The sequence below is a fragment of the Leptopilina heterotoma genome, unplaced genomic scaffold (genome assembly GCF_015476425.1).
Source record: "Leptopilina heterotoma isolate Lh14 unplaced genomic scaffold, ASM1547642v1 Lhet_148, whole genome shotgun sequence".
In the NCBI taxonomy this organism is placed as follows: Eukaryota; Metazoa; Arthropoda; class Insecta; order Hymenoptera; family Figitidae; genus Leptopilina; species Leptopilina heterotoma.
The window spans coordinates 511,580-534,836 of record NW_025110866.1 but is presented as its reverse complement, the minus strand read 5'-3'; the positions used below and the strand labels follow the sequence as shown (position 1 = coordinate 534,836).

The 23,257-nt window shown below is 23.4% G+C and overlaps 6 protein-coding genes across 6 annotated transcripts in view; 2 read left to right on the top strand and 4 right to left on the bottom strand.

Annotated features, from left to right (window-relative positions):
• LOC122498355 (cuticle protein 79-like) overlaps window positions 1-23,257 on the bottom strand; it is a 135,741-nt gene that overhangs the window by 74,123 nt on the left and 38,361 nt on the right. The window lies entirely within an intron of this gene.
• On the top strand, window positions 1,351-5,006 carry LOC122498352. The gene is made up of 9 exons (XM_043606042.1): window positions 1,351-1,538; window positions 2,564-2,637; window positions 2,905-3,075; window positions 3,345-3,427; window positions 3,676-3,731; window positions 3,817-4,027; window positions 4,122-4,288; window positions 4,395-4,512; window positions 4,646-5,006. Exons 2-9 carry the CDS (start codon window positions 2,571-2,573, stop codon window positions 4,958-4,960), a joined length of 1,188 nt encoding a protein of 395 aa, XP_043461977.1. The 5' UTR covers window positions 1,351-1,538; window positions 2,564-2,570; the 3' UTR covers window positions 4,961-5,006.
• Window positions 5,905-9,363, bottom strand: LOC122498350 (calponin homology domain-containing protein DDB_G0272472-like). Its single transcript, XM_043606040.1, has 4 exons — window positions 9,153-9,363; window positions 8,621-8,803; window positions 8,416-8,548; window positions 5,905-8,129 (listed from the first exon to the last, which is right to left on the bottom strand). The coding sequence occupies exons 1-4, from the start codon at window positions 9,198-9,200 to the stop codon at window positions 6,073-6,075; spliced, it is 2,421 nt and encodes an 806-aa protein (XP_043461975.1). The 5' UTR covers window positions 9,201-9,363; the 3' UTR covers window positions 5,905-6,072.
• On the top strand, window positions 9,513-14,591 carry LOC122498351 (protein phosphatase 1H). Its single transcript, XM_043606041.1, has 7 exons — window positions 9,513-9,803; window positions 10,012-10,317; window positions 10,565-10,822; window positions 10,979-11,196; window positions 11,341-11,611; window positions 12,787-13,046; window positions 13,132-14,591. The coding sequence occupies exons 2-7, from the start codon at window positions 10,132-10,134 to the stop codon at window positions 13,385-13,387; spliced, it is 1,449 nt and encodes a 482-aa protein (XP_043461976.1). The 5' UTR covers window positions 9,513-9,803; window positions 10,012-10,131; the 3' UTR covers window positions 13,388-14,591.
• On the bottom strand, window positions 14,767-17,007 carry LOC122498353. Its single transcript, XM_043606043.1, has 6 exons — window positions 16,801-17,007; window positions 16,224-16,520; window positions 15,955-16,110; window positions 15,396-15,636; window positions 15,203-15,307; window positions 14,767-14,904 (listed from the first exon to the last, which is right to left on the bottom strand). Exons 1-6 carry the CDS (start codon window positions 16,801-16,803, stop codon window positions 14,789-14,791), a joined length of 918 nt encoding a protein of 305 aa, XP_043461978.1. The 5' UTR covers window positions 16,804-17,007; the 3' UTR covers window positions 14,767-14,788.
• On the bottom strand, window positions 17,015-19,146 carry LOC122498357. The gene is made up of 3 exons (XM_043606047.1): window positions 19,122-19,146; window positions 17,672-17,910; window positions 17,015-17,330 (listed from the first exon to the last, which is right to left on the bottom strand). Exons 2-3 carry the CDS (start codon window positions 17,899-17,901, stop codon window positions 17,030-17,032), a joined length of 531 nt encoding a protein of 176 aa, XP_043461982.1. The 5' UTR covers window positions 17,902-17,910; window positions 19,122-19,146; the 3' UTR covers window positions 17,015-17,029.

Genomic DNA, 23,257 nt, shown 5'->3' with positions numbered 1-23,257 from the left:
TTATTTGTAAATTAAAATGTAATTATCACTTTTTAAGTGATGCTTAATTGGCAAGATGAAAAACAATTTGTAATATACATAGTTCTCCTAAAACCCTTTTACAATGATATATTAAAAAAGTTTTCTTCATATGAATTTTAGTCGAATAATTGAATGCGAAATAAATATATATTTAAATTAATTAATTTAATTATTTATCACATTCACTTTTTTTTAAAAATGCCAAAAACAAGTTAAATAAAATTTTTAACTTTTCTAAGTGATAATAAAAGTATAGACGACTAGTTGAAGTTAGTTATTAAAAGGTTTGCTCATAATTATAAAAATACATCATATATTCAGGAATTTTTAAATAATCGGAAATTTTGATTTATATTCTAATAATATGAAATATGGCAATTAATAAGGTTAATTGATTCGTAAATATTTCATGGCAAAGTAGAGTGAGAAAGAGAGAGAAGCAAATTGAAGTTCAATTATTGACATTAAACAAAGGTCAATGCCCATTAAATGTACACGTACATTTCGTTCAATTATCATGGTATTATTGTCATAATTAATAAATAATTTGTATGGAACTATAATTAGCTCGAGTCAAGTCAAGTATCCTTGATTACAATGTACGTACATGTTTTATAACAATGATAAAACGAATAAAGTAATTTTTACTATATTTTTGTGTACTGAAACTAAAACTATCTGGAATTACTTTAAATTATAGCAATTTTTACTATTTTTGGAGTAAATTTTACTACTCTATATATAAATATATAAAAATTAACATTAATATTTACTTTATAATTTTGAATTTAATTTTTAATCACAGGACTCTGTAATACCTACATAGGAACAGCAACAGCCTTAAAGCGTCTCCACAGTGCCGGATTAAGAGAAAGGGAGCAAAGGGGCCAACTACCACTATGTAGCAATAAATTTAACATTACCATTAATTTACAAAAAAAAAATATGCTTGACAGAAAATTATAATCGACATTTATTTTTATATCAACTACAATTTAATTTTTAATTTAATTGCAAATTAACTCTTTTATCCCTAATCTCCGGCACTGAGGGGACATTTTACCACTATTTGAAAATTGAAACGATGCCGTTTCTTTTTTCTATATTTACTTAACAAAATTTGGTTAAAAATTATAAAGAATAATAAAATAAATATTTAACAAACAAACAAATAATAATTGTATAATTTTTTAATAATTTAAAACAATATTTTGTTAAGTAAACAGCAAAGAAAATAATAGCGTCCTTGATCGCACGCATTTGAGAAGTTAAAGCGTCCCCCCACCACAATTGATTACAAGAATGCCTTCCTCGGACAAACTAGTCACTCTCATTATATGTTTTCAGTGATGCTCTACATTAACTGACGTTAAACAGCATCTTATGAAATATTTTATTTTTGTAATTTTTTTTATTCAACTTATCTGTGTACTCTCATTTATATTTAAATAAAGACTTCTTTGTGATTTCCTTCACAATTTGCACTCTGTATTTCTAATGAGAAGACAATAATCAAGGTATGTAGAAAAATTATAATAAATTTACTCCAAATTTGCCTCCACATTTTTTCCTAAAATTTACGCAATTTACCAATTTTACGCATTTCTGTATATATATATTTAAAATTTATTTTGTTAGTTATTATTATTTGCTATTTATTTTTCAATTTATTATTTTTATTTTCTCTATATAAAACTTAACAAATAATAATTGCAATGTTTGAAAAGAAAAAATTGACATGTTTATTATATTTAGTGACGCAATAGAAAAATTTAATCTTTATCGCAATTGTGATAAGTAATTAGAGAGGAAATTTTTTTTTTCATTGTTGAAGAACCTTATAATTAAAATCATAGAATTCTTTGTGTGAAATTGTCATTATATACAGGGTGTTAAAAACTTTTCGTCCCTATGAATAATAACAACAAATTAAAAATTTCTTAACAATAATTTTTCTTAATTAATCTTTTGTCAGGCCGTTAACATATAAATAAATAAACACTGAATTTTAAAAATTAATTAGATTTTATTATTATTATTATTATTATTATTATTATTATTAAGATGATGAAAAAATCGATCACTCCGAGTCAGGATCATCCTGACTCGAAGTGATCGATTTTTTCATCATCTTAATATTTTATCGACCGAGTGATAGCATCATTATTATATGTATATATTCTTATTATTATTATCATCATTATTTCCATTACTATAATTATGTTTAATCATTATTATTATTCAATATTTTATATTAATTTTTAGAAATTATAATTAATTAATTATTAATATTTATTATTTATTACCATATTATAAAAATTATTTTATTTTTGTAGTTTTTTTAAAGATTTTTAATTGTATGAATAACAGAGTATTGTTTGTGGACCAAAGGCCACAGAAAATACCAGTTTGCTATTCATTGTTTTATTTTAAGCATTATTATTATTATTATTACTATTACTAATAGTAAATATTAAAGAATTAAAATTCGGTTAAAATTATTGATAACAAAGAAAGTAAATACTATAAATTTTCTTAACAGATTAGAAATGATACGTTATATTTTTCTTCTTATTTTCTCACTGCCACTGGCTTATTCATCTCTAGAAAGAATTGGTGAGTCATTATCTTCTTTTTTAAACAAAAGATTAGGAAACAATTTTATTTACGCATAATAATTATTATTATTATTTATTTTTTATTTAAGAATTTTTCATTGGCAAATCGAATTATTTTTGGTTGTTTCATTAATAGAATAAAAATGTAATACATTTTTTAATGTCAAGATAAATCTAGATTTTTTATTTTTTATTAAATAAAATTTTTTAAAGAATTTAAAATCTAGATTTAAATATTATTTATATAAACTAATGGTTTTATTAGAGTGCAATAATATATGGGATTATGATGTAAATACATCAAATGGAAATGATATTCAACTTCAGAAGGGTGAATTAAGTATTTTATACTCAATGGATAAATTTAGAGTTTTCACTTATCCAGATACAAATCTAGTCAATATTCTTCTAAATGACACAATAATCATTTTTAAAGGTACGTCTGAGTTATAAACATTTTATAATTATAATAAATTTAATTCTTTATTATTAAAAACTTGGAGTTAATTTTTAAATTCCGTTTTTATTACATATTTAAAATTTTCAATTACTTTTCAAATTCTTATCTAATAAATTTTTATTTGTAAACGTTTAAAATATTAAATTTTTTATTAAATATTAAATTAATGGTGCTAATTATTTTTATCTAATTTTCCGAGATATTTTATACTGAAATTATTCCTATAAACATTTTTTCCCAATCAGGAAACTTAATAACTTCTTCAGGACAGTCAGACAAAATTGCATTAGCATCTTATTATCAAGTATTAGGCACTGCTTATTTGCAGGTGAGTATTTTGAAAATATTAATTTATCAAATTAATTTTTGATCATATTAATTGATAAACTCAGTTATTAATTATTAATTAAAGAATTTAATTTGCTAAGTCAACTAACTCATTATTTAATTAGTAAATTAAATAATTAATAGATTAATAAATAAATTAATTAATTAAATAATTCGAATTTATTTTGGTAATTGCAAAAAGAATTAAATTCACATTAATATTTACAATTTTATTTTTGCAAATAATAGGACACGAGAACACTTGAAAACTGCAATATATATTTACTGAGAAATGAAAGCCAAAGGTAAGAATTGTAAAATCATTGAAATTAAAAATTTACTTTTTGGTCATAATCAAGAAAAATGTTATTTAAATTTTTTATTTTGCAGTTTGAATATTCCTAAGTCATTGGAAGTTGCAATAAAAAATAAAGCAAAAATTTGTATGGTGGAGGAATTATTTACAAAAATCACCGTGCCATATATTTCTGAATTTCTCATTTCCACTAATAATGATGAAAATGAAAATCAAATTGAAAATGAATATTCACTGCCTGAACTACATGCCAGGAATTTATTCAATAGTTCTACTCAATTTCAAGTAAAATTATAATTATTTGTTTCATTCAAAAAAAAAAAATGATGAACTGATTTTAATAATTAATAATTTTTCTATTGTTAATCATTTTTTTCAGTCATATATAAATCATATTGTCGATTTTGTCTTGCATGAAGTTATAAATCACCTAAAGAAAAATCACAATGAAATGATAAGAGTTCCAAATATCGATGAAAGATTTAAAGTTGGTTCTGGAATTTTTGAAACAAATGGTCGTTTTATCACTGTCGATGGTTACTTTAGGTAGAAATTATTTTCCTATAAATTTTTCATAAAAAAATTTTTGTAATCAATAAAATAATTAATATTTGCTTAAAGTACTAAAAATAATAAATAAATAAAATTTTAGTGACCTTACAACACTTCAGAGAACAACAGACGCTGTTCTCGATCGAAATGGCAAAAAATTTTCAGCATCTTGTGGTTTTGGATTAACAAAAGCCTTAATTCAATATAGTCAATATAGGGTACGTTAAAAGAAATTGAAAATTTTTTAAACTAATTATAGTTAATAATTAATTATAGTAACTGAAATAATTAATTCCCAATGAGAAATGACATAATTAATTTAACAATTAACATATGAAATCATTTTTTCAGTTAAAATTTGGAATAATAAAACTCGATGGCGTGTTATCGGCGAGAATTGATGGTATATCGATAGAAGCAAAAGTTTCAGTTGACTACAATTCAAAACCATGTAAAACAACAATGGAATATTTTAAAATTCTTGATTATGGAAAAATTACTATTAATGTCACCGGTTTATCGCCATTTAATTCATTGGCATCATCACTCGCCACTTGGATATCGAAAAAATGGGAAAATGAAATAATCGAAATGATAAAATCGAAAATCACCAAAATTGTCGCTTACGAACTTGATAAATTTGATTGTGAAAAATTTAGAATTTAATATTAAAATGACGTTTCAATAATTAATAAGTCAGAAATATGAAAAACTCGTTATTATAATTGACATTCATAATTAACAAGATTTTCAAAAAAAACTGTGGCCAGTAAAACTTGTTCATTTTTTTCGAACAATTTTCAGTATTATAAATAATATTTTTTATAAGTTTATTTTAAGAAATATTTGCAATGAATAATAAAAAAATATAAAAGTGAATTTTTAATCAGCTGGATTTTTATTCGGTAAAATTTTCCCTTTAGAATTTTTTCTCAAAATTACTATTCAACAGAACTGACACAAAAATTTGATGTCAGTTTTCCCTGATTTCCAGATTTTATTTCAATTTTTTCCCTGATCACTAAAAAATTTTGAGGGTTCATCAATTAAATTATCTTTTTCATAAAAATTATTATTATTAAAAAAAATAATTTCCAGAAGCAAACATTTAATTTAAATCTTTTACAGTGTCTGCCTATTTCTAAAATAAAATTAGAGTGATAAACTTTTTTAAAATTTATTTAAAATTTAAATATCTTTAAACAATCAAATTAAAATTTCTCAGAAACATATTTTTCATAACTTTAGATAAAATTATTATTGAATTTAAATAAATTTAAAAATAAATATTTAATTATTATTAATTTCTTCAAAGAAATTTAAATTTTTTTAAAATTTTAGTTTAAAATCTTCTCAATTTTAATTATTTTTGAAAATTGTAACTGTTTTTGTCCAAATTTTTTCAATTACTTATAGATTTAAAAATTTAGTTAATTTCAAAAAAACGAATTTCATTTTAATAAAATAAATTTTTTCAATAAATGAAGAAAATATTCTAGTAAATTCTTATTTCACTTTTTAATGAAACTAATATTGAATAATATTATTTCTTACCTCCTGAGAGATTTTTTTTTCCAATTTAAAATTCATAGGTATTATTTTAAAATATAATCGTAAATAAATCCAACAAGCAATTTGTTAGAAAGCAGAATGGATTTCAATTTTTCCAAAAAACAATTGTCTTTTTTCTCCACTTTTTTATTTTTTTGAATATAAAATATTTTTTTTAAGAAGAAATTTAAGAACAAAAAAAATTGAGTACTTATATTTAATCCAGTCTATTGGAGAGTGTTTTTTTTATTTTCGCCATTCTTGGATGAATTTTTATCACTAGATCTTGATTTTTGTTTGGAATTATGTATTTTTGTTTTATCACGTTTTCGATGTGATTTTTTAATTTTTTCCCCAGTAGAAGACTTTTGATTTGAACTTGATTCAACAGCACTTGCAGTCGCTGCTTTTAATGCTAAATATTCCTCAACTAATCCCAATGGTTTTTGTTGTTCCTCCTCAATTTTATTATCAGTCGGCGAATTATTCTCCAATTTACTTGTACTCGGGGAATTATTCAATTTACTCAATCGTTGCCTCTCACGTAAACGTTTACGTATTTCCGATTGTATTTTCGATTCCTTGATGACATTTTGCACATCGTCTGTATTATAGTAACGCGATGCCCATGTTTCCGTTGTTTCATTTTGTTCGTCACTTTTCGAATTTTCGGTATTTTCTGTATTTTTCGTATTTTCAGTATTTTTTGTACTTTCGGTATTTTTTGTACTTTCCGCATTTTTTGCACTTTCAGTATTTTTTGTACTTTCTGCATTTTTTCCATTTTCTGCATTTTTGGAATTTTTCGAATTTTCCCTCGTACTGTTCGTTTGAGTGGTGTCCAAATCATCCATATCGTCAGGATAATCATCGAGATCTATTATTTCATCCATGTCATTTTTGTCGAATTCTTCGGAAATTTTTCTTTCATTCTTTGACGAAGTTTTTTCTGTTTCTTTCGAATTTTCAGAAATTTTACCATCAACCAGACTGATTTCAATTTTTTTCAGTTTATTATCTTCACATTGTTCCGTATTTTCAACATCCTTCTGAGATGATTCGCTCATTTTTTTAAGTCTACGTTTTCTGAATCGTTTGTTTGTACCTTTTTTTGTCACCACTTCGGTCTCTTCTATTGAATCACTTTCGGAAGCTAATTCACCGTCTTCCAATTCTTTCGGTGGCGATTTTTCCCTTGTTTCTGTATTCTCTTCTTTATTTGGTTCTAAATTTTGATTTTCTGATTTATCAATTCTTTCTTTTGGTTCGATTTGTTCAATTTTAATTTCTTTAAGTGTTGGTTCATTTTCAATCAGGGGGATTGTTGTCCCACTTTCGGATTTTCTTTTCTTTGGGGAATTTTTGTCAACTACAGACTCCTTGGTTGAATTGGATTGATTAGATTTTTCATTATTTTCAGAAGACGATTTTTCGATTAAATTAATTTCTGGTGGATTCTTTTCGCTGTTGGTTGCTTCCTCTGGTTTTAAATCGTCATCGAGAATTTCTGTCGGTTCATCGCCGATTGTACTGGTACTGTGCGTAGTTTCGGTTCCTCGTTCGTTTTCTAATCTTTTGTTTATTCTTTTACTGGACTCTGCTTTCTCGTTTTCCTCAAATTCCTCGGTATTCGATTTTTCTTTCTGTTGATTCTCTTTCGTTGTTTTTTCCTTCTCCAAGTTTTTTACAATTTCCTCTTCTTTATCTTCGTTTTTCTCCTTTTCCTTTTCGTTTTCATTTTCGCTTTCACTGGATAATAATTCAATTGTCGGTGCTGGTTGAATGACTAACATGACGTCGTCGTCTAATCCACTTCCTTGTTTCAATGCAAGACTGATTTGTTGCATTTCTTGAACGACGTATTTACTTGTCGATGCATTTGCATTTGTATTTGCTGTTGTGGGATTATTTTTTGTTGCACTTGTAGAACTGGTATTTTTATCTGGAATAATGTCTTCTTCTTTGCGAATTAAAGCCCTAATTGCTCGTGCTCTCATTTCAAGTTCAAGAAGATCAAGGAGACTTTCGCCTTCTTTTGGTTCTGGTTTTTCGCCTTCAATTTTAACATTAACGTTGGTTGCTTTTTTTGTTTTTGCTTGATTGGTGGCGACTGGTTTTGGTGCTGCTGCTTTTGTTTTATCTTTCGATTGAGGTTTTGTCTTACCTTTTAATTTGTCCGTTGGCTTTTTTCGCTTTGATTTGTCCGATGGATTTTCCTCTTTTATCACAACGTCGTCGTCTGTTAACCATTCTTCTGTGTCGGATATTATCTCAAGTGATGGACCTAAAAAAAATTCACTGGTCTTAAAATATTCACAATTATTTTTAAATTCAAGGAAATAATTTTTAATATTATTTTTACTTTTTTAGATTATTTCTACTTTTTTCATTAATTTTACTCTTTTATATTTCTACTTTTTTATATTCTATTTTTTTGTAATATAAAATAGAATTTTGCTTTTTGTATTAAAAAAAGTTGTTTTTACGCTTTTATTACATGAAAAAGTATTGAATTTTTATTCTTTTTTTATAATTTTTGTAAAGAAACAAAGTTTCCTAAAAATATTTACCAGAATCGTCAGTTTCGTCAGTGTCTGAAGACTCGGCCATTCGTTGACCATTTATAATGCTAAGAATTCTTTTCCTTGACATTCCACTTAATTCATTTCCACAATATTCTTCGAGATCGTATAAATTCATACTCTGCAAAAAATAAAGTAATTTTTAACACTTTTCGAGAAAATTTAACAACATTTTCAGGTTTTTTCAATTTACCTTTAGTGCTTGAGGCAACATCATACGAATTTTCTCAATTTTGACTGATTTAAAAAGTTGAGAAGCAAGTTCTCGACGATCATTTAAATATTCTTTAATTGGCTTTAAATCTCGGGCATCTGTCTCCTCTTCTTCAGAGGATCCCGACGAAGTACATTCAAAACTCGAACTGGACTCAGAATTCTAATCAAAAAATTATAATGAAAATTTATAGTTACATTGTTTTAAATGTAAAAAATATTAATATTTTCAGATTTTATAATTAATAAAAACAATAATAATAAAAATAATAATTGATATTATTAGTTATAATTAAAATAATAATAACTAATAATAATAATAATAATTGCAAAAAGTGTGTAAATAATGCAAAATTACTCTTTTCGAAGATTGAGGTTATGTCTCGTGCAAATAAAAAACATTCAAAATAATTTTCAAATACAGAAAAAAATCAAAATATCCGAAATATTTTACAATTACTTTAATTAAATATTGAAAAATAGTAAATTTGTTACGAAATAATTTAATTTACCTGACTTGTCCTTCGTGGTGGTTTCATTTTCGATCTTCTTTCAGACATTATTACATACAGAAAATGCTGCACTCAATCTTCTGCGTACTTAATTCTTCTATTTAAGTTTTAAATAACAAATTCTTGCACAAACAACATTTAAAAAAGCAAAACAATAATTTCTTTTCTCACAGAAATGTTTATTTATTTTTATAAATATAAACATAACCCCAAAGTATTGACGTCTAGAACGCGCATGCGTGTATGAACCAAAGTTGTCACCAGGCAGGACTGACAACAATAAAATTTAAAAATTGCATTATAAACACAAGAAACACAAAGACAACAAATGATATTATTTAAAAGTGAAAAATTTTATATATACTTAGAAATTAATAGTATATTTATTTACTAAATTTTATACTCCACTCGTAAATGAAAAAGTTTATTTTTAACGTGTTTTCATAGTTTCAAATTCCCGCTTTACGCGATGACGTGAATTTTTACACTAAACAATTGGTACACTTGCGGCAGCTGATCTGCCAACACTACTGTCAAAATAACCTCTTGTTATTTTAATTTTCTATTTAAAAATAAAATCTCCACCTAATGAGTTATGGATATTTAAAGATATAAAGATATAAACAAAAAGTGTCTACAATTTAAAGAAACGTATGTAATTTTCATTCATATGGTGAAAAATATATAATATATTCTGACAGCTGACAGTTAACCTATAAATATCTTATAACAAACAACTAAAAAAGTTTTAGTTCTGTGTGGGTGTGTGATAAGATAAAAAAAAGGATTATTCAAATACAGTAATTATTACACGTGATTCTTTTTAATTGTTATGATAATGTTTCGTTAATTGTTTTAGAAATCGATTTCCTACTAAATGTAAATAACCTCGCCTTTCGCCCTCGTATAATTAATTAACTTTTGTTTTTATTTGAAAAAAATTTTCACTCCAAGAACAATTTAAAATAAGTCTATCAATATGTTGAGCCGATTTAAATCCGCGTTAATGAACGCTGTCGGTGCAAGTGAATTGGGTTTACAATATCCTCACGATTCAGACAGTGATGCAGTTGCGGATTATATTAATTCCAATTTAGTGTTAGAAGTGGAATGCAAACCTTACAGTAGACCGAGTTTTTTAGGTCTTACCAATGATGAAATACAGGTATGAATATATAAATACTGTTAATTTATGTGTTTAATTTTAACTCTTAATTACTGACTAATAAATATTTATGTATTTTTTTGTCTGCATTATGACAATTCTTATTCTTTTAGTTTTTCCAATTTAATTATTAACTAATATTGTATTAATAATTTTACGTATAATTGTATAAATATATTTTATGAATAATTTTTATTTTTTAGTTATAAATTATGATTTTGATTAATTGAATTTTTACGAATTACAGGTTAGTGCTGATCATCGAGTGAGACCGATTATGGTTCCACGAGATTTGAGTCGTTTGCCCTGGTGTGCTGGCTATGCAGAATGTATAAATGCAGGTAAAAGTACCTGGAATGAAGATCAGGCAACGGCAACGCGAGGAGACTTAAAATTACCCGATTCAAATACTTCATTACCTTACATTCTATTTTCCATGTTTGATGGACATGCTGGATATCAAGTTGCACTCACCTCGAGATTATATCTTCATCGAGTTATTCTTGTAAGAGGGACAAAATAATTTCTATCTGAAAAATTTATATTATTTTCTTTCTAATTATAAATTTATAATTGTCATTTAATTTATAATTTTAGATTCTTTTTGCGAACGTTGATTCGTTTTTTAAATGATTGTGAAAATAATTTTGTTTTTTTTCAGGAAAGGTTACTCGCTATTCCGGAGAATATTTTATTGAGCGAAGAAGAAGAGAATTTAGTCAAAGGCAGAGATTTAGTAATTGGCGCGATAGAATTAGCTTATAGACAAATGGATCAAATGGTTGAGCTTCAAGCTCAAAATGGAGGTGGTGGTTGTACGGCGATATCAGTTTTATTTCTTAATGGACGATTGTATGCCGCTGGTGCTGGCGATTCCAGGTTTTTGCATTTTTTAATTTGTTTTCTAATATTTAAATATTTTATTTCGTTTATTCAAGTATTAAGAAACTTTTTAGTTTTTCTTAACTAATTTGATATTTATAATATCGAACTAATTTAACTAATTTTGATTGATGAAATTAGGGCAATTCTTGTTCTTGGAGAAAGTGAACGAGCTTTAACGAGAGATCACACTCCGGATTCTGAATCAAATCGTATACGAGCTTTAGGCTATTTAAAGGGCAATGATTTATTAAAGGGGCACTTTACGTCCTTGGAGTTTAAAAAGCGACCATTGCAAAAAGATTTGGGCTCTATGATTTTGTATCGGGAACCCTATATGACTGGCTGGGCCTATAAACTCTTAACACAACCGGATTTAAGATTACCACTTATTTCCGGCCATGGAAAGAGAGTGAGTAATAATTTTATTTTTAATATCTTCCTTTCTTACTAATTAGTAAAAAGAAAATAATTTTAATAAAGGATTAAATAATCTATATTAATAATCGTTGTATTCCGGTAATCTGTTTGAAGTTTGTTGCCGTTTGCTTTTTTGTTTCCTAACATTTGAAATAATTTTCCTTTTTAAATGTTTTCAATTTTAAAATTCATGTACTGAAAATTATTGAATTCTTGCAAAGTATTCATCAAAAAATTTGAAAATAATTGAATTATTTTCAAGAATTTTATCCATATTTTTTTCAATAATTGAATTCTTTCTAGAAAATGTAATTAAAATTGTATTGAAAATAATTTAATTCTTGGATAGATTTTTATTAAAATTCTTTAAAATAATTTAATTGTTTTGAAGAATTTATTTCAATTAATTACAATTAATTGTAATTCATAATTTTCCTATTAAATTATATTGAAATTATTCATAGGAAATGATAATTCTTTTAAACAATTTTATTAGAGTTTTTGTAAATAATTACATTTTTTTCTTAAGAATTTCATTATATTTCGTAAAAATAATGTAAATTTTTAAAAATAATTTTAATTGAAATTTTTTAAAATAATTGAAATTTACAAAGAATAAATTTTATTAAGAACTTTTGAGAACAATTGAATTGTTTAGAAAAATTTTATTACAATTTTTAAAAATAATTAAACCTGTTAGAGAAATTTTATTGAAATTATCTTGAATATAATTGAATTTTTTCTTAGAAATTTTATTAAAATTGTATTAAAAATAATTGAATTTCTCAGAAGAATTTTATTAAAATTGTCAAGAATAATTGAATTTATATTCAAATTCTTGAAAATGATCGAATTTAATTAATATTTGTTACAATAATTGTTTTCTTACGAGATATTTTATTAAAATTGTATTGAAAATAATTAAATTGCTGTAAACAATATTATTTATGAGAATAATGAAATTCTTGCGAAAAATTTTATTAAAATTTTTGAATAAAAACAAGAATATTAATAATATTTTGTACTTAATAAGTGGATTCTTTAAATTTTAAATCTGTAATCATTCGAAAATTTATGTTTATTCTTGAAAATATAAAATTTTTCAAGACGAACTTGTTTTTTCCTTTTTTGTGAAAGGTAAATTTTAATTCTTTTTTTATTTAACAGAGTCGAGTAATGGGAACGATAGGAGTGACTAGGGGTTTTGGCGATCACGGCCTAAAGGCAGTTAATACGGGAGTAAATATTAAACCATTTTTATCATCACAACCAGAAGTCCAATCTCTGAATTTAGAGGATTATAATTTAAGCGAAAGAGATTGCATTATCATGGCCACTGATGGTTTATGGGACGTTGTCAGTGACAATGATGCTGCAAATATTCTCAGGAAGACATTAGCACCCGATACACCATCTCTAGAGTACAGGTAATTTAATAAAAATAAATAAATAAACATTTAATATAAAAGAAAAAAAAATTGTTCCTTGTTTGTATATCGATTTAATTTTCAGATTAACAATGGGTGCTCAAGAATTAGTACAAGCGGCAAGAGGGAAATTAATTGGCCGTTTATGGCGTGGAAAATCGGAAAATCCAGACGACAATGACGAGACATTATTGCCAATTGCGTCTGTCGATGATATTAGCGTAATGGTGATACCACTTTATCCTTATCTTTGTGAGCATCGACAATGGCTAAAAAATGCACAACAAGAGAGAAGATATTCAACAGACTCATCACAAATGCAAACGAATAGTAAAATTTGAGGTATGGAGAGTTGGTATTTTTAGATCAATAGAAAAAATGCTTTAGGAACAAATTTAAAAAAAGAAAAAAAAAACAAATTCACATTCTTATCTTATTATTTTACAACACGTTACGATATAAAGTACTGAGCATTTAAAAAAACAAGTGCATTAGAAATCGAACGATTAGTTACAGTATTCTTTAGAATTTAATTAAATCAACTCAGAATGAACTGCCGCAAATTAAAAATAGTCTTTAATCTTGATGTGTTTATCACATTTTAAAATGTGAACGGGCGCATTTTTTTTGTACCAAACGGAATAAGTGATATATATTTTTTATTTTAATGATTTCAACGAAGTAGATAATATATTTTCTAAGGGCAGCTACAATTGTCAATACGGACTAATTTCTTTATTATTTTTATTTGTTCCTCGACTAATTTTACTGAATTATTGTTTTAAATTTTAACTTTATCAATTTTTTAAATACAATGCAATATTGTATAATTAATTATATATAATATAATTATAAACAATACAATTATAATTCTATGTCATAACTAAAATTGTATATTTTATAATTATATTGTAAATTTTACAATTGTGATTTTACAATTGTGCATTTTATAATTGTACATTTTATACTTCTATAATTTATCACTGTTTATAATAATATATAAAGTCTGATAAATTATACCAAGATTAAAATTAATGGAACAAGAAATACCAAAAGAACAAAAGAAACATTCCAGTTTAACTGTGTGTGCGTGAATTTGTTTTGTATGTAACTGAGAAATATACGTATTTCTATATTCTAAAATTCTAAATTTATTCGTGAATAAGAAATTTTTACGTAACTTTTGTGAATGAGTGATTTTATTGTTTTTTGTGAAAAAAAAAGTATTTGTATGATTATGATGAAAGAAAAACACAGAATGGCATTAATTGAATGTTACATTTTTTTCATTCTTCTTCACGTTTGAAAATAATTGCAATTAATTTTTTTCGAATAATGGAATATTTGATATTTTATAAAATATAACAAACAAAAAAAATTGTAAATAGTTCAATTTTTGCTTGCAGTCTTTTTTTCGTGGGGAAAGGGGAAGAAAGTGTTGTTAAGTAGAATTTATGAAATTCTTTGTAAACTACATTTAATAAGTGATTTAGTGTATAATGTACACAATAAAAATTATTCTTAATTATATGCAGATTTACAGAATGTCTTTTTATTCACGAGTTTGTAAATGAAAAATACGTCATTTATTTCCATAAATTTACAGCTAAATACTTTAAAAATTCAAAAAAAGAAAAGGAAAAGACAGGATTTTAAATTAAAAATTTGAATTTATTTGAAATTTTTATTGTATTAATTTTAAATTATTTTTTAATTTCAAAATTTTTTTCTCTAATTTTTTTTTAGGTTTTTTTAGATGATTTTTGGTTTAAATGTGACGCACTGCAACAGCCCGTTGAAATTTCCAGTTGTACAAATTTTTCTAAAGAAATTTCCGATTCCCTCAATCGTAAATTTTCTATTGGGAAAATTTAATTTTGTCTTAAAATTTAAGTTTTTTTTATTCAGATTCAATTAAATAAATTAAAACAATTTTTTAACTCCAATCTTTTCAATTGAGAAAGAATTTAATTCATTTTACCAATTAAAAATTTTTCTTAGTCTAACGAATTAAAAAATTCAAATTGAATTTTACAAATTAAAAAAATAAAACACTTACAAAATTTTCTAAAAATTAAATTAAATTTATTTATAAAGAACTGTTTAAAGATTTGATCTATTTTTTGAGAGAGTAAATGTAGAGATTGATTTATTACCTTTATTCTTATCGAATCTAGTTAATTCTAGTTTTTTGAAATGTTCATTTGATTCGGTTTTTGTAAAAACATTCGACTTTCTCGAAGGAATTGGAATTTTCGATCCTTCAAATTATCAAATATTTTCTATATTTATTTCGTTGAATATTTTTTCAATATTATTTCTCAAAATTTAATTATTTTCTTTTAATACCTAACACGTCAGGTGTATTAGTTTTTTGAATTTCTGATCCTTCTTCTTCTAAATTGAGTTTTGGAATTTTTATTTTTCTCCCGTTGGACTTTATTTCATCAGATAATAACGATTTAAAATCTCTACAACTAAAATAAAAGTCTGACGATTTTTCTAAACAGTTCACACTTTGTGTTGAATTGGAAAAATTTTTCATCTGTTCACACTTCAATGAATTTTTCTGATGATTTTTTTCATTGTCCTGGTAAAGTTAGAATTTTTTATTTGATATTTTTTTACAAAATTAATTTTTCACTAATTAATTAAATATTTACTTATTAATTTATGTGTTTTTTTGGTTTACTAATTTAATAATTAAATTATTTACTGACTGCTTAATTAATTTAATGAGTTGCTTAGATAATTAATAATTAGTCAATAAATAATTTAATTAACAAATTTATTATTAAATTAATTTAATACCTTACTGATTAAATTATTTTTTAGTTAATTATTAATTTACATTTTGAATGATTAATTAACTTATTTTAATTTGAAGAAAAATAGAAAATTTTCCTACTTTCAGATGCGTAGATTCCTTATCATTAAATTCGATTTTAGATTGTTGACAATTATCATTTTTCGGCGAAATATTTGGTATAGGTGACAAATCAAGATCAGGAAAATTTTCCACAAAATGTCCCGAGACGTAGGAAGAATTCTTACGAATTGATTGCTAATAAAGAAAATACAAAATTAAAATGATCATTATCTTCTTGATATATATCAAAGCAAAAAAATAGTAATGTAAAACATGATGAGATTAGATAAAAAAAATTTATATTTTACTGTGTCAGGTGATGTCAGCATTGAAAATTGATAAGGATTAATTGAATCTTGTGCTAATGATACACAATCATCAACTTCAAAAACTGAACTTGTATCTTGAATTGCAAATGTTTCATTATTATTAATTTCATTTGAAATTATTTCTTTTTCATTTTTTTCTGTTCTTTTATTTTCATTTTTCATATTTGGCAAATTGTTGAAAAGTTGTTCATTGAGGGAATCTTTACTCGTTACAACACGTAACGATGAAGTACATTTTTTCAGTGGTTTTAGAAAATCAAAATTGTCCGCAAAATTCTAGAAAAAATTTTGTTTTCATTCTCGTTAATTTTTAATTTATTTTTTTAATTTATGGAAATTCATTTTGTAATGTATAATAATCATTGTAATTAAATAATTCATTAGGTAATAATTGTAATTAATAATTAATTACAATTTAAGTTTCTCATTAATCTCAATTTTTATTTAATTTTTATTTAAATTTTATTTTAATTTTAATTTTTGAATTTCAAAGTTAATTTTAATTTTTCAATGAATTGAAGAAAAATTGCAATTAATTAATTTAAATTGAATTTACCATGATCAAGTTATTTCGTGATCCACTGATTTCAGAATCTGAAGAGTTTTCGCCATCGGAATATTTATCATCTATACAAAGTCAGCGTTAAATTAATAGAAAATTATAAATAAATTGTTAAAGTTAATAAATGATAAATAAATTCTTGATAAATGATAAATAAAATATATTTACAATCAATAAAAAATAAATAAACTATAAATGAAATCGATTGTTAATAAAAAAGTAATTAATAACTTTGTATAAATAAAAAGAGTCTAAATTCATAAAAAAGAAAACAAAATTTGCATTTTTTTTTATCTAAACTTTTTCTCATTTTTCTCTTTCGAATTGTCGGTTTTACAATGGCAGTTAAAGATGTCCCGCCAGGAAAATCGTTTGTTATTTGAGAGCTCTCATTATTATTATTGTTATTCTCATGAAAAGCAGAAGACATCTTGTTGGAATTTTCATTTCTTCGCCATTGTGATTCCATAATATTCTTCACTTCCGGTGAATGTAAAATTTTCATTACCTTGTAAGTAGTAAAACTGTGAAGAAGATATATATGATTTTTTCTTAAGAAAAGTATACAGAGAGAGATTTTTCTTCCAATTTTATTATCAACTTAAACATTATTAGTTTTTTTTTGTGAATTTAAACTGAAATTTAATTGAAATTAAAATTAATAATAAATTCAATTCAAAATTCAAAATTAGAATTAATTATAAGATTTATAAATTAATTAATAATTAATAAAAAAAAATTAACAGTCGATTATTATTACTTTGCAAATTGTATACCTATATTTTAATTAATTGAAATGATAATGGAAATTTTTTTGTAATGCGGTAATGATAATTTTTTCGATTTGAAAAAATATATATCTTACAGAATTCCAAAACTCGTGACAAGAGTGATAATTAAAAATTTATAATTATCCTTTGAATACCAATCATTGCGATTTTTTCCAATAAACAAATTCAATATGTAATAATATAATTGATGTATTTTTGTTTTCAATATTTTGTAACAGGTTTTTTTCTGATCGCCGTAAATTAAATACATCCATTCGCGATTTAAAAATTCGTATGCCACTTGCAAACATGACAGGGTGTACATTGCATAAACCTTTAAAAGAAATTTCTGTTTATTTCTTTTTTTGTTTTTCAAAAGATTAATATTTCAAGTAATATTCAAAATTAAAATAAATGAATAATTAAAAACAATAAAATAGAAAAATTGCCATAAAATTAAATGAGACTATTTTTGTTTAAAAACGATTATATTAACAATTATAATATTATAATTACTGTATAATTATTATAATATTTTAAAATCATTAATTTAAAATTGTTGTATATCAAATAAATAAAAAGTAAAATCATAAAAAATATAATATAATTATAAATAATTATTACAGTATAAAATAAAATAATAATAAATCAAAATAATTAATAACAATAATAATATTATTATTATTATTAATAATTTTATTTTTAAAATCGATAGCATGTACCGAATGAGTTTAAAGTTCTAAAGAATTCTACGAGAAGTGAAGAGATGGCGCATAAATGCTCTAAATTTGCAGGAAATGCAATTTAATACAAAATAAACAATTATTATTAACAATTTAATTAAAAATTTATTTACTATTGAAAAATGAATTTTTTTCTAGAAACTTTTTTTTAAAGAAACATCTTCCAGAAGAAAGAATATTATTATTTTTTCGTTAATTAATCAATTAATTAATTAAATAAATAATTAATGGCAATAAATAATAATTGTTAATTAATTTTCTAAAGATTGAATGTGTAAAGTTTAAAATATTTATAAATATGAATTTAACGTTAATCAATACCTACATGATAATTATTTATTTAAATTATTAAGCTATTAATTAAATTATTCGACAGTAATTTCCTTATCATTTAATAATTAAATAATTTAGTAATTTAATCTTAATTGCAATGTTTTATGTTCTATTTCTGTAATACATAGTATTTAAAATTAAATCCACGATAAAAAGAACAGAAAACTAAAAAGAAAAACTTTTTACATAAATGATAATTTATTAAAGAAAAAAAAAATAAGAACAGTAATAATGACAGCAAATGTGAAATTTAACCTAAATTTTATTTTTACACTTCTTGAAAGGAAACTTATTATGCAAAAAAGTTTATTATTCAGAAGAACTCAAATGAAAAGAAAATATAAATGCTTTCATTTCTTTTTTACTTTTTTTTTTTTTGTTAATAAAAAAGAAAATGAAATCGATTCATTATACTTTATATTGTCTCCACGAGAAATTCACTGAATGAAAAGAGAATGCGATTACTTACTTTGTCCTCGTTTTTATGCGCTTTTGTGTACAAAGACAATGTTACTTAAACTTCCCAAGTGTTCTCAATATTTTTGCAAAGTGTTGACAACATAAACCACTTTATCTCGACGACTGATTTGAGATGACAGAAAAGTTGTAAGAAAATAATAGTTTTTGAACACACACACACACACACCTTCTTTTGGAGAAAAAGAAAGAGAGCGAGAGTGAGAGAGAGAGAGTGAAAAGAGACAAAAGACTATTGCTATTTTAAAAAATTCAATTTTTATTCTATTAATCTTGGGAGTGAAACTTAAAAAATTACTTTTTAAGGACATTATTTTCTTTCTCGTAAATGAATTATAGTAGAAAATTGTTTTTTTTAATTAATTAAAATTAATTAATTAAAAAATTAATAAAAATGAATTTGATGAAAATTATTACATTAAAATTGTTATCAAATTGATTTTTTTTTAAACAACTACTTTTTTAAAAAGCTGAATTAAATTTGCAGCTACAGAAACAATTTTTCAAGAATGAAAATAAAAGTTGTAATAAATCTTTTGAATTTTTTTACAAGATAAGTTTTTGTTGAAACAAACTCAAAGTAGAGAGTTTGCAACAAAATTTAATTTAATTTGTAACGAGAATAAATTAAATTTGCATAAGTGAAATAATTTAGCTGTGCACAACTAAATTACATTTGTCGAGAAGTAAATTAAAGTAACAATTAAAGTGATATTTGTAATAAATTCAATTAAAGTTTTTTCTAGTATAAAAAATATTTAGTGAAAATTTGAAATAATTTTTTAGCAAACTAATTTTTAGCAGACAAATTAATTTGCAATAAATTAAATAATTGTTGTAAAGAAAAAAAATAAAGTTATGATTTTAATAAAATTATTCTGACACATGAGATTCAATTTATGAGAAATTAAATTAAATTTTTAACAAAACTAAATTTAATTTGCAACAAACTGAATTGAACTAAATTTTATTACAAACAGAAACAAAATCTGTAAGTGAAAAAATTGAATTTGTAACAAATTAAATTAAATTTATAACAAATTCAATTTAATTTTTATAAATTTCTTTCAAATTTTTAAAAAATTCAATTTAATTTATAACAAATTCAATTAATTTATAATAAATTCAATTGATGCATAATAAATTCAATTGATTTATAACAAATTCAATTATTTTATAACAAATTCAATTAATTTATAACAAATTCAATTAATTTATAACAAATTCAATTAATTTATAACAAATTCAATTAGTTTATAACAAATTCAATTAATTTATAACAAAATTCTATTCAGTTTGTAACAAACTTAAATGATTTTGTAACAAATTTAATTCAATTTGTAACTAATTTAACTTAATTAATAACAAACTAGCAACAACTCCCTCGCTAAAGCGCGCGGCTAACTTTTTTATTCATTTTTTAAATAAAATTAGCCATTTTTAAAAATACCTAATAGAATTTAAAAATTTTTAATTCAAATTTTTGTTGAAAACACTAAAAAAATTAAATTTTTGAAAAATTACAAATAATTGGAGAAATTCAATTATTTTTATTTTAAAATTTAAAAGTAATAAAATTCAATTATGTTCAGAATTAAAAAAAAAATTCTTGTCAAAATACAAATTATCTTTTTAAATAACAAAATTTTTCCCCAAAGTTCAATTATTTTCAAAAATGACAATAAAATTCTTGCCCTAATTTCAATTATTTTTAATATTTAATATTTTAAGTTTTTATTAAAATTTTCCGAAAAGAATTCAATTATTTAAAACAAAAATTTAATAAAATTGTACACAAACATTTAATTATTTTCAAAAATAATAAAAATTCCACGCAGGAATTCAATTATTTACAATTTTTTTTTATAAATTTCTTCGGGATAATTCAATTATTTTCGTAAAATTTTTAATTATTATAAATTATTATAAAACATGAAGAAATCGATCACTCCGAGTCTTCGACTCGGAGCAATCGATATCTTCATGTTTTATAACAAAATACATTTAGAAGTTGCTTAATTTCAAAAAGGTTTGAATTTGAAATTTTTTAATGTCTTAATTGTCGTAAGATAATAATAATTAAATATTTATTTAAAAAAGAAGCTATTGATGTTTTTGAATAATTTTACAATTAAAGAAATTCATAAAAATGTAACGGAATATTTTTTTAAGTTTTTCTTTATTTTCTAAAAATTTTAAAATTTTCATTTTCAATGGAAATTTGTAATTGACAAATAGAATTTATAAACATTTTTTTCCTTTATTTTTGAAATTATTTCCTTATGAAAATTGAAAATTTCCTAGAAAAATATTAAGAAACGGGAATATGTAATGTTTTTTTTTCCCAAAATAAAAGAATGAATTTGTAAAACAAAATTGTTATTGAGAAATAAAAATTATGCATAAAATGGATATTTATTTACTATTTTTTAACAATTTTCTAATGTTTCTAAATAGAAAATAAAATTTGCATAATTTCGATTTGTCAAATAAATATAAGCATTTTATAAAAAAAAAATTGCATGTAATTTGTCAATTAGAATTTTTTTTGTTACAAAATTAAAATATTTTCTTTAAAAAATGGAAAATAGGTATATTTGCCTAATTTCTCTTTCTTTCGTGAGGTCAAAATTTGACAGCTGGCGATAAAGAAAAAATCGTTTTTCTCTCATCGTAAGAATTGCGATTAATTTTTTCGTCGATGAATTAATATATTTTTTTTCTACATTATATGGTTGCGCGCGCGAGTTATGATGAACGACTACACTAGCCATCTGAGTTCGTAACTCAACGGGGGTTTTATAATATATATGTATATATAGTAAATGTGAATGTGTGTTGGGGATGCTGCTCGTGACAGACGAGAAAGAGTGTACCTTCAACTCAGGGTCCTGAGTTGCCACGATACATCATCGTTAGAAACTCTTTGGACGGCTCCTTGGTTTTCTCCATTGATAGTTTCTACCGATATATTGAATGATATATCTTCTTCTGCCAGACTCAATATTAGATAAGATAATTTAAGCTCAAAAAAAAACGAGGAAAAAATATTTTTTTCTCTACTATTCAGAGTGATAAGTTGATGTGCTGACTAACACTAAATATCAGCATAGCTTCTTTTTTTGTCTTATTTTTCAAATTTTATTGTTAGCGAGAAATGTTTTTTCTACTTCTTCTTTTTCTACTTTTCGTTAAAAGTGTTGTCAGTGGAAAAAGACGATATAATTTAAAAAAAAAAATTAATTTACGAAAAAATAATTAGTATTAGTAAAGAAAATAATTTGTAATTTAAAGTAGTAATTGTAGTTTTCAGACGACAAGAACGATTTTTTTAGTATAACTGGAAAAATAATTATTAGTTTTTTATTATTTTATCATTATTAGTAAAAAAAGGAGTAAAAATTTATTTATTTATTAGCTATATTTATATAATTATTATATGCATAATAATAATTAGTATAAATCAGATAAAAATTTGCAATTAGTGAATTTTTCATCAAAAAAAATTTTTCAGTGAAAATGGACATTTTTAGTCAGACATTTCTATTTTGAAGTAACAATGTTGTCAGTAGGAAAGGCAACATTGCAAACAAACTAGAAAAATAAAAAAAAATATATAATTTTTTCCTTCTCAATGAGTGGTAAAATACTTTTGTAGTCAGACAATTTTTTTTAACTATTTCGGTATTAGTGGAAAAAGTCGTCAATAATTAGACATTCATCTACATTTTTAAATATATTGGTATTTAGTGAAAAGACTCCCTTCAGACTAAAATCCTTGTTCGAATATTAAAAATTCTATAATTAGTAGTTCAAGACATTTTTAGTCAGACATCATGTTATTATTTAGGCAGCAGTGGAAAATGTCTATAATTGTCAGACAATGTTCTGCATTTTTTTCAAGTGTATAATTTTGAAAAGAAGAGAGTTTTATTAAGAGTAAAACTTAATTTTCAGTTAAAGAAAAATGTGTCAAATTTTCGATAAAATTGTTCAATTATAAAAAACTTACCAACAGTGGTAAAATTCATTTTTGGTCAGACAAATTTTGTATACTATTATATATAATATTTGTATACTATTCTAGTATCATATTTGTGAAAAAAAGAATAATAAGAAAAATGTTTT

What these genes read in the sequence shown, in the direction of transcription:
- LOC122498352 (XM_043606042.1), top strand. Translation starts at nt 2,571, where the DNA reads ATGATACGTTATATTTTTCTTCTTATTTTCTCACTGCCACTGGCTTAT. An exon ending in TAGGCACTGCTTATTTGCAG is followed by an intron (nt 3,428 to 3,675) that starts GTGAGTATTTTG and finishes TGCAAATAATAG; the next exon opens with GACACGAGAACACTTGAAAA. An exon ending in CTGAGAAATGAAAGCCAAAG is followed by an intron (nt 3,732 to 3,816) that starts GTAAGAATTGTA and finishes TTTATTTTGCAG; the next exon opens with TTTGAATATTCCTAAGTCAT.
- LOC122498350 (XM_043606040.1), bottom strand. Translation starts at nt 9,200, where the DNA reads ATGTCTGAAAGAAGATCGAAAATGAAACCACCACGAAGGACAAGTCAG. An exon ending in CACCACGAAGGACAAGTCAG is followed by an intron (nt 8,804 to 9,152) that starts GTAAATTAAATT and finishes TTTTTTGATTAG; the next exon opens with AATTCTGAGTCCAGTTCGAG. An exon ending in TGTTGCCTCAAGCACTAAAG is followed by an intron (nt 8,549 to 8,620) that starts GTAAATTGAAAA and finishes TATTTTTTGCAG; the next exon opens with AGTATGAATTTATACGATCT.
- LOC122498351 (XM_043606041.1), top strand. Translation starts at nt 10,132, where the DNA reads ATGTTGAGCCGATTTAAATCCGCGTTAATGAACGCTGTCGGTGCAAGT. An exon ending in ATCTTCATCGAGTTATTCTT is followed by an intron (nt 10,823 to 10,978) that starts GTAAGAGGGACA and finishes GTTTTTTTTCAG; the next exon opens with GAAAGGTTACTCGCTATTCC. An exon ending in GCTGGTGCTGGCGATTCCAG is followed by an intron (nt 11,197 to 11,340) that starts GTTTTTGCATTT and finishes TGATGAAATTAG; the next exon opens with GGCAATTCTTGTTCTTGGAG.
- LOC122498353 (XM_043606043.1), bottom strand. An exon ending in TGCTGACATCACCTGACACA is followed by an intron (nt 16,111 to 16,223) that starts GTAAAATATAAA and finishes TTTCTTTATTAG; the next exon opens with CAATCAATTCGTAAGAATTC. An exon ending in TAATACACCTGACGTGTTAG is followed by an intron (nt 15,308 to 15,395) that starts GTATTAAAAGAA and finishes GATAATTTGAAG; the next exon opens with GATCGAAAATTCCAATTCCT.
- LOC122498357 (XM_043606047.1), bottom strand. Translation starts at nt 17,901, where the DNA reads ATGTACACCCTGTCATGTTTGCAAGTGGCATACGAATTTTTAAATCGC. An exon ending in GTCACGAGTTTTGGAATTCT is followed by an intron (nt 17,331 to 17,671) that starts GTAAGATATATA and finishes TCTTCTTCACAG; the next exon opens with TTTTACTACTTACAAGGTAA.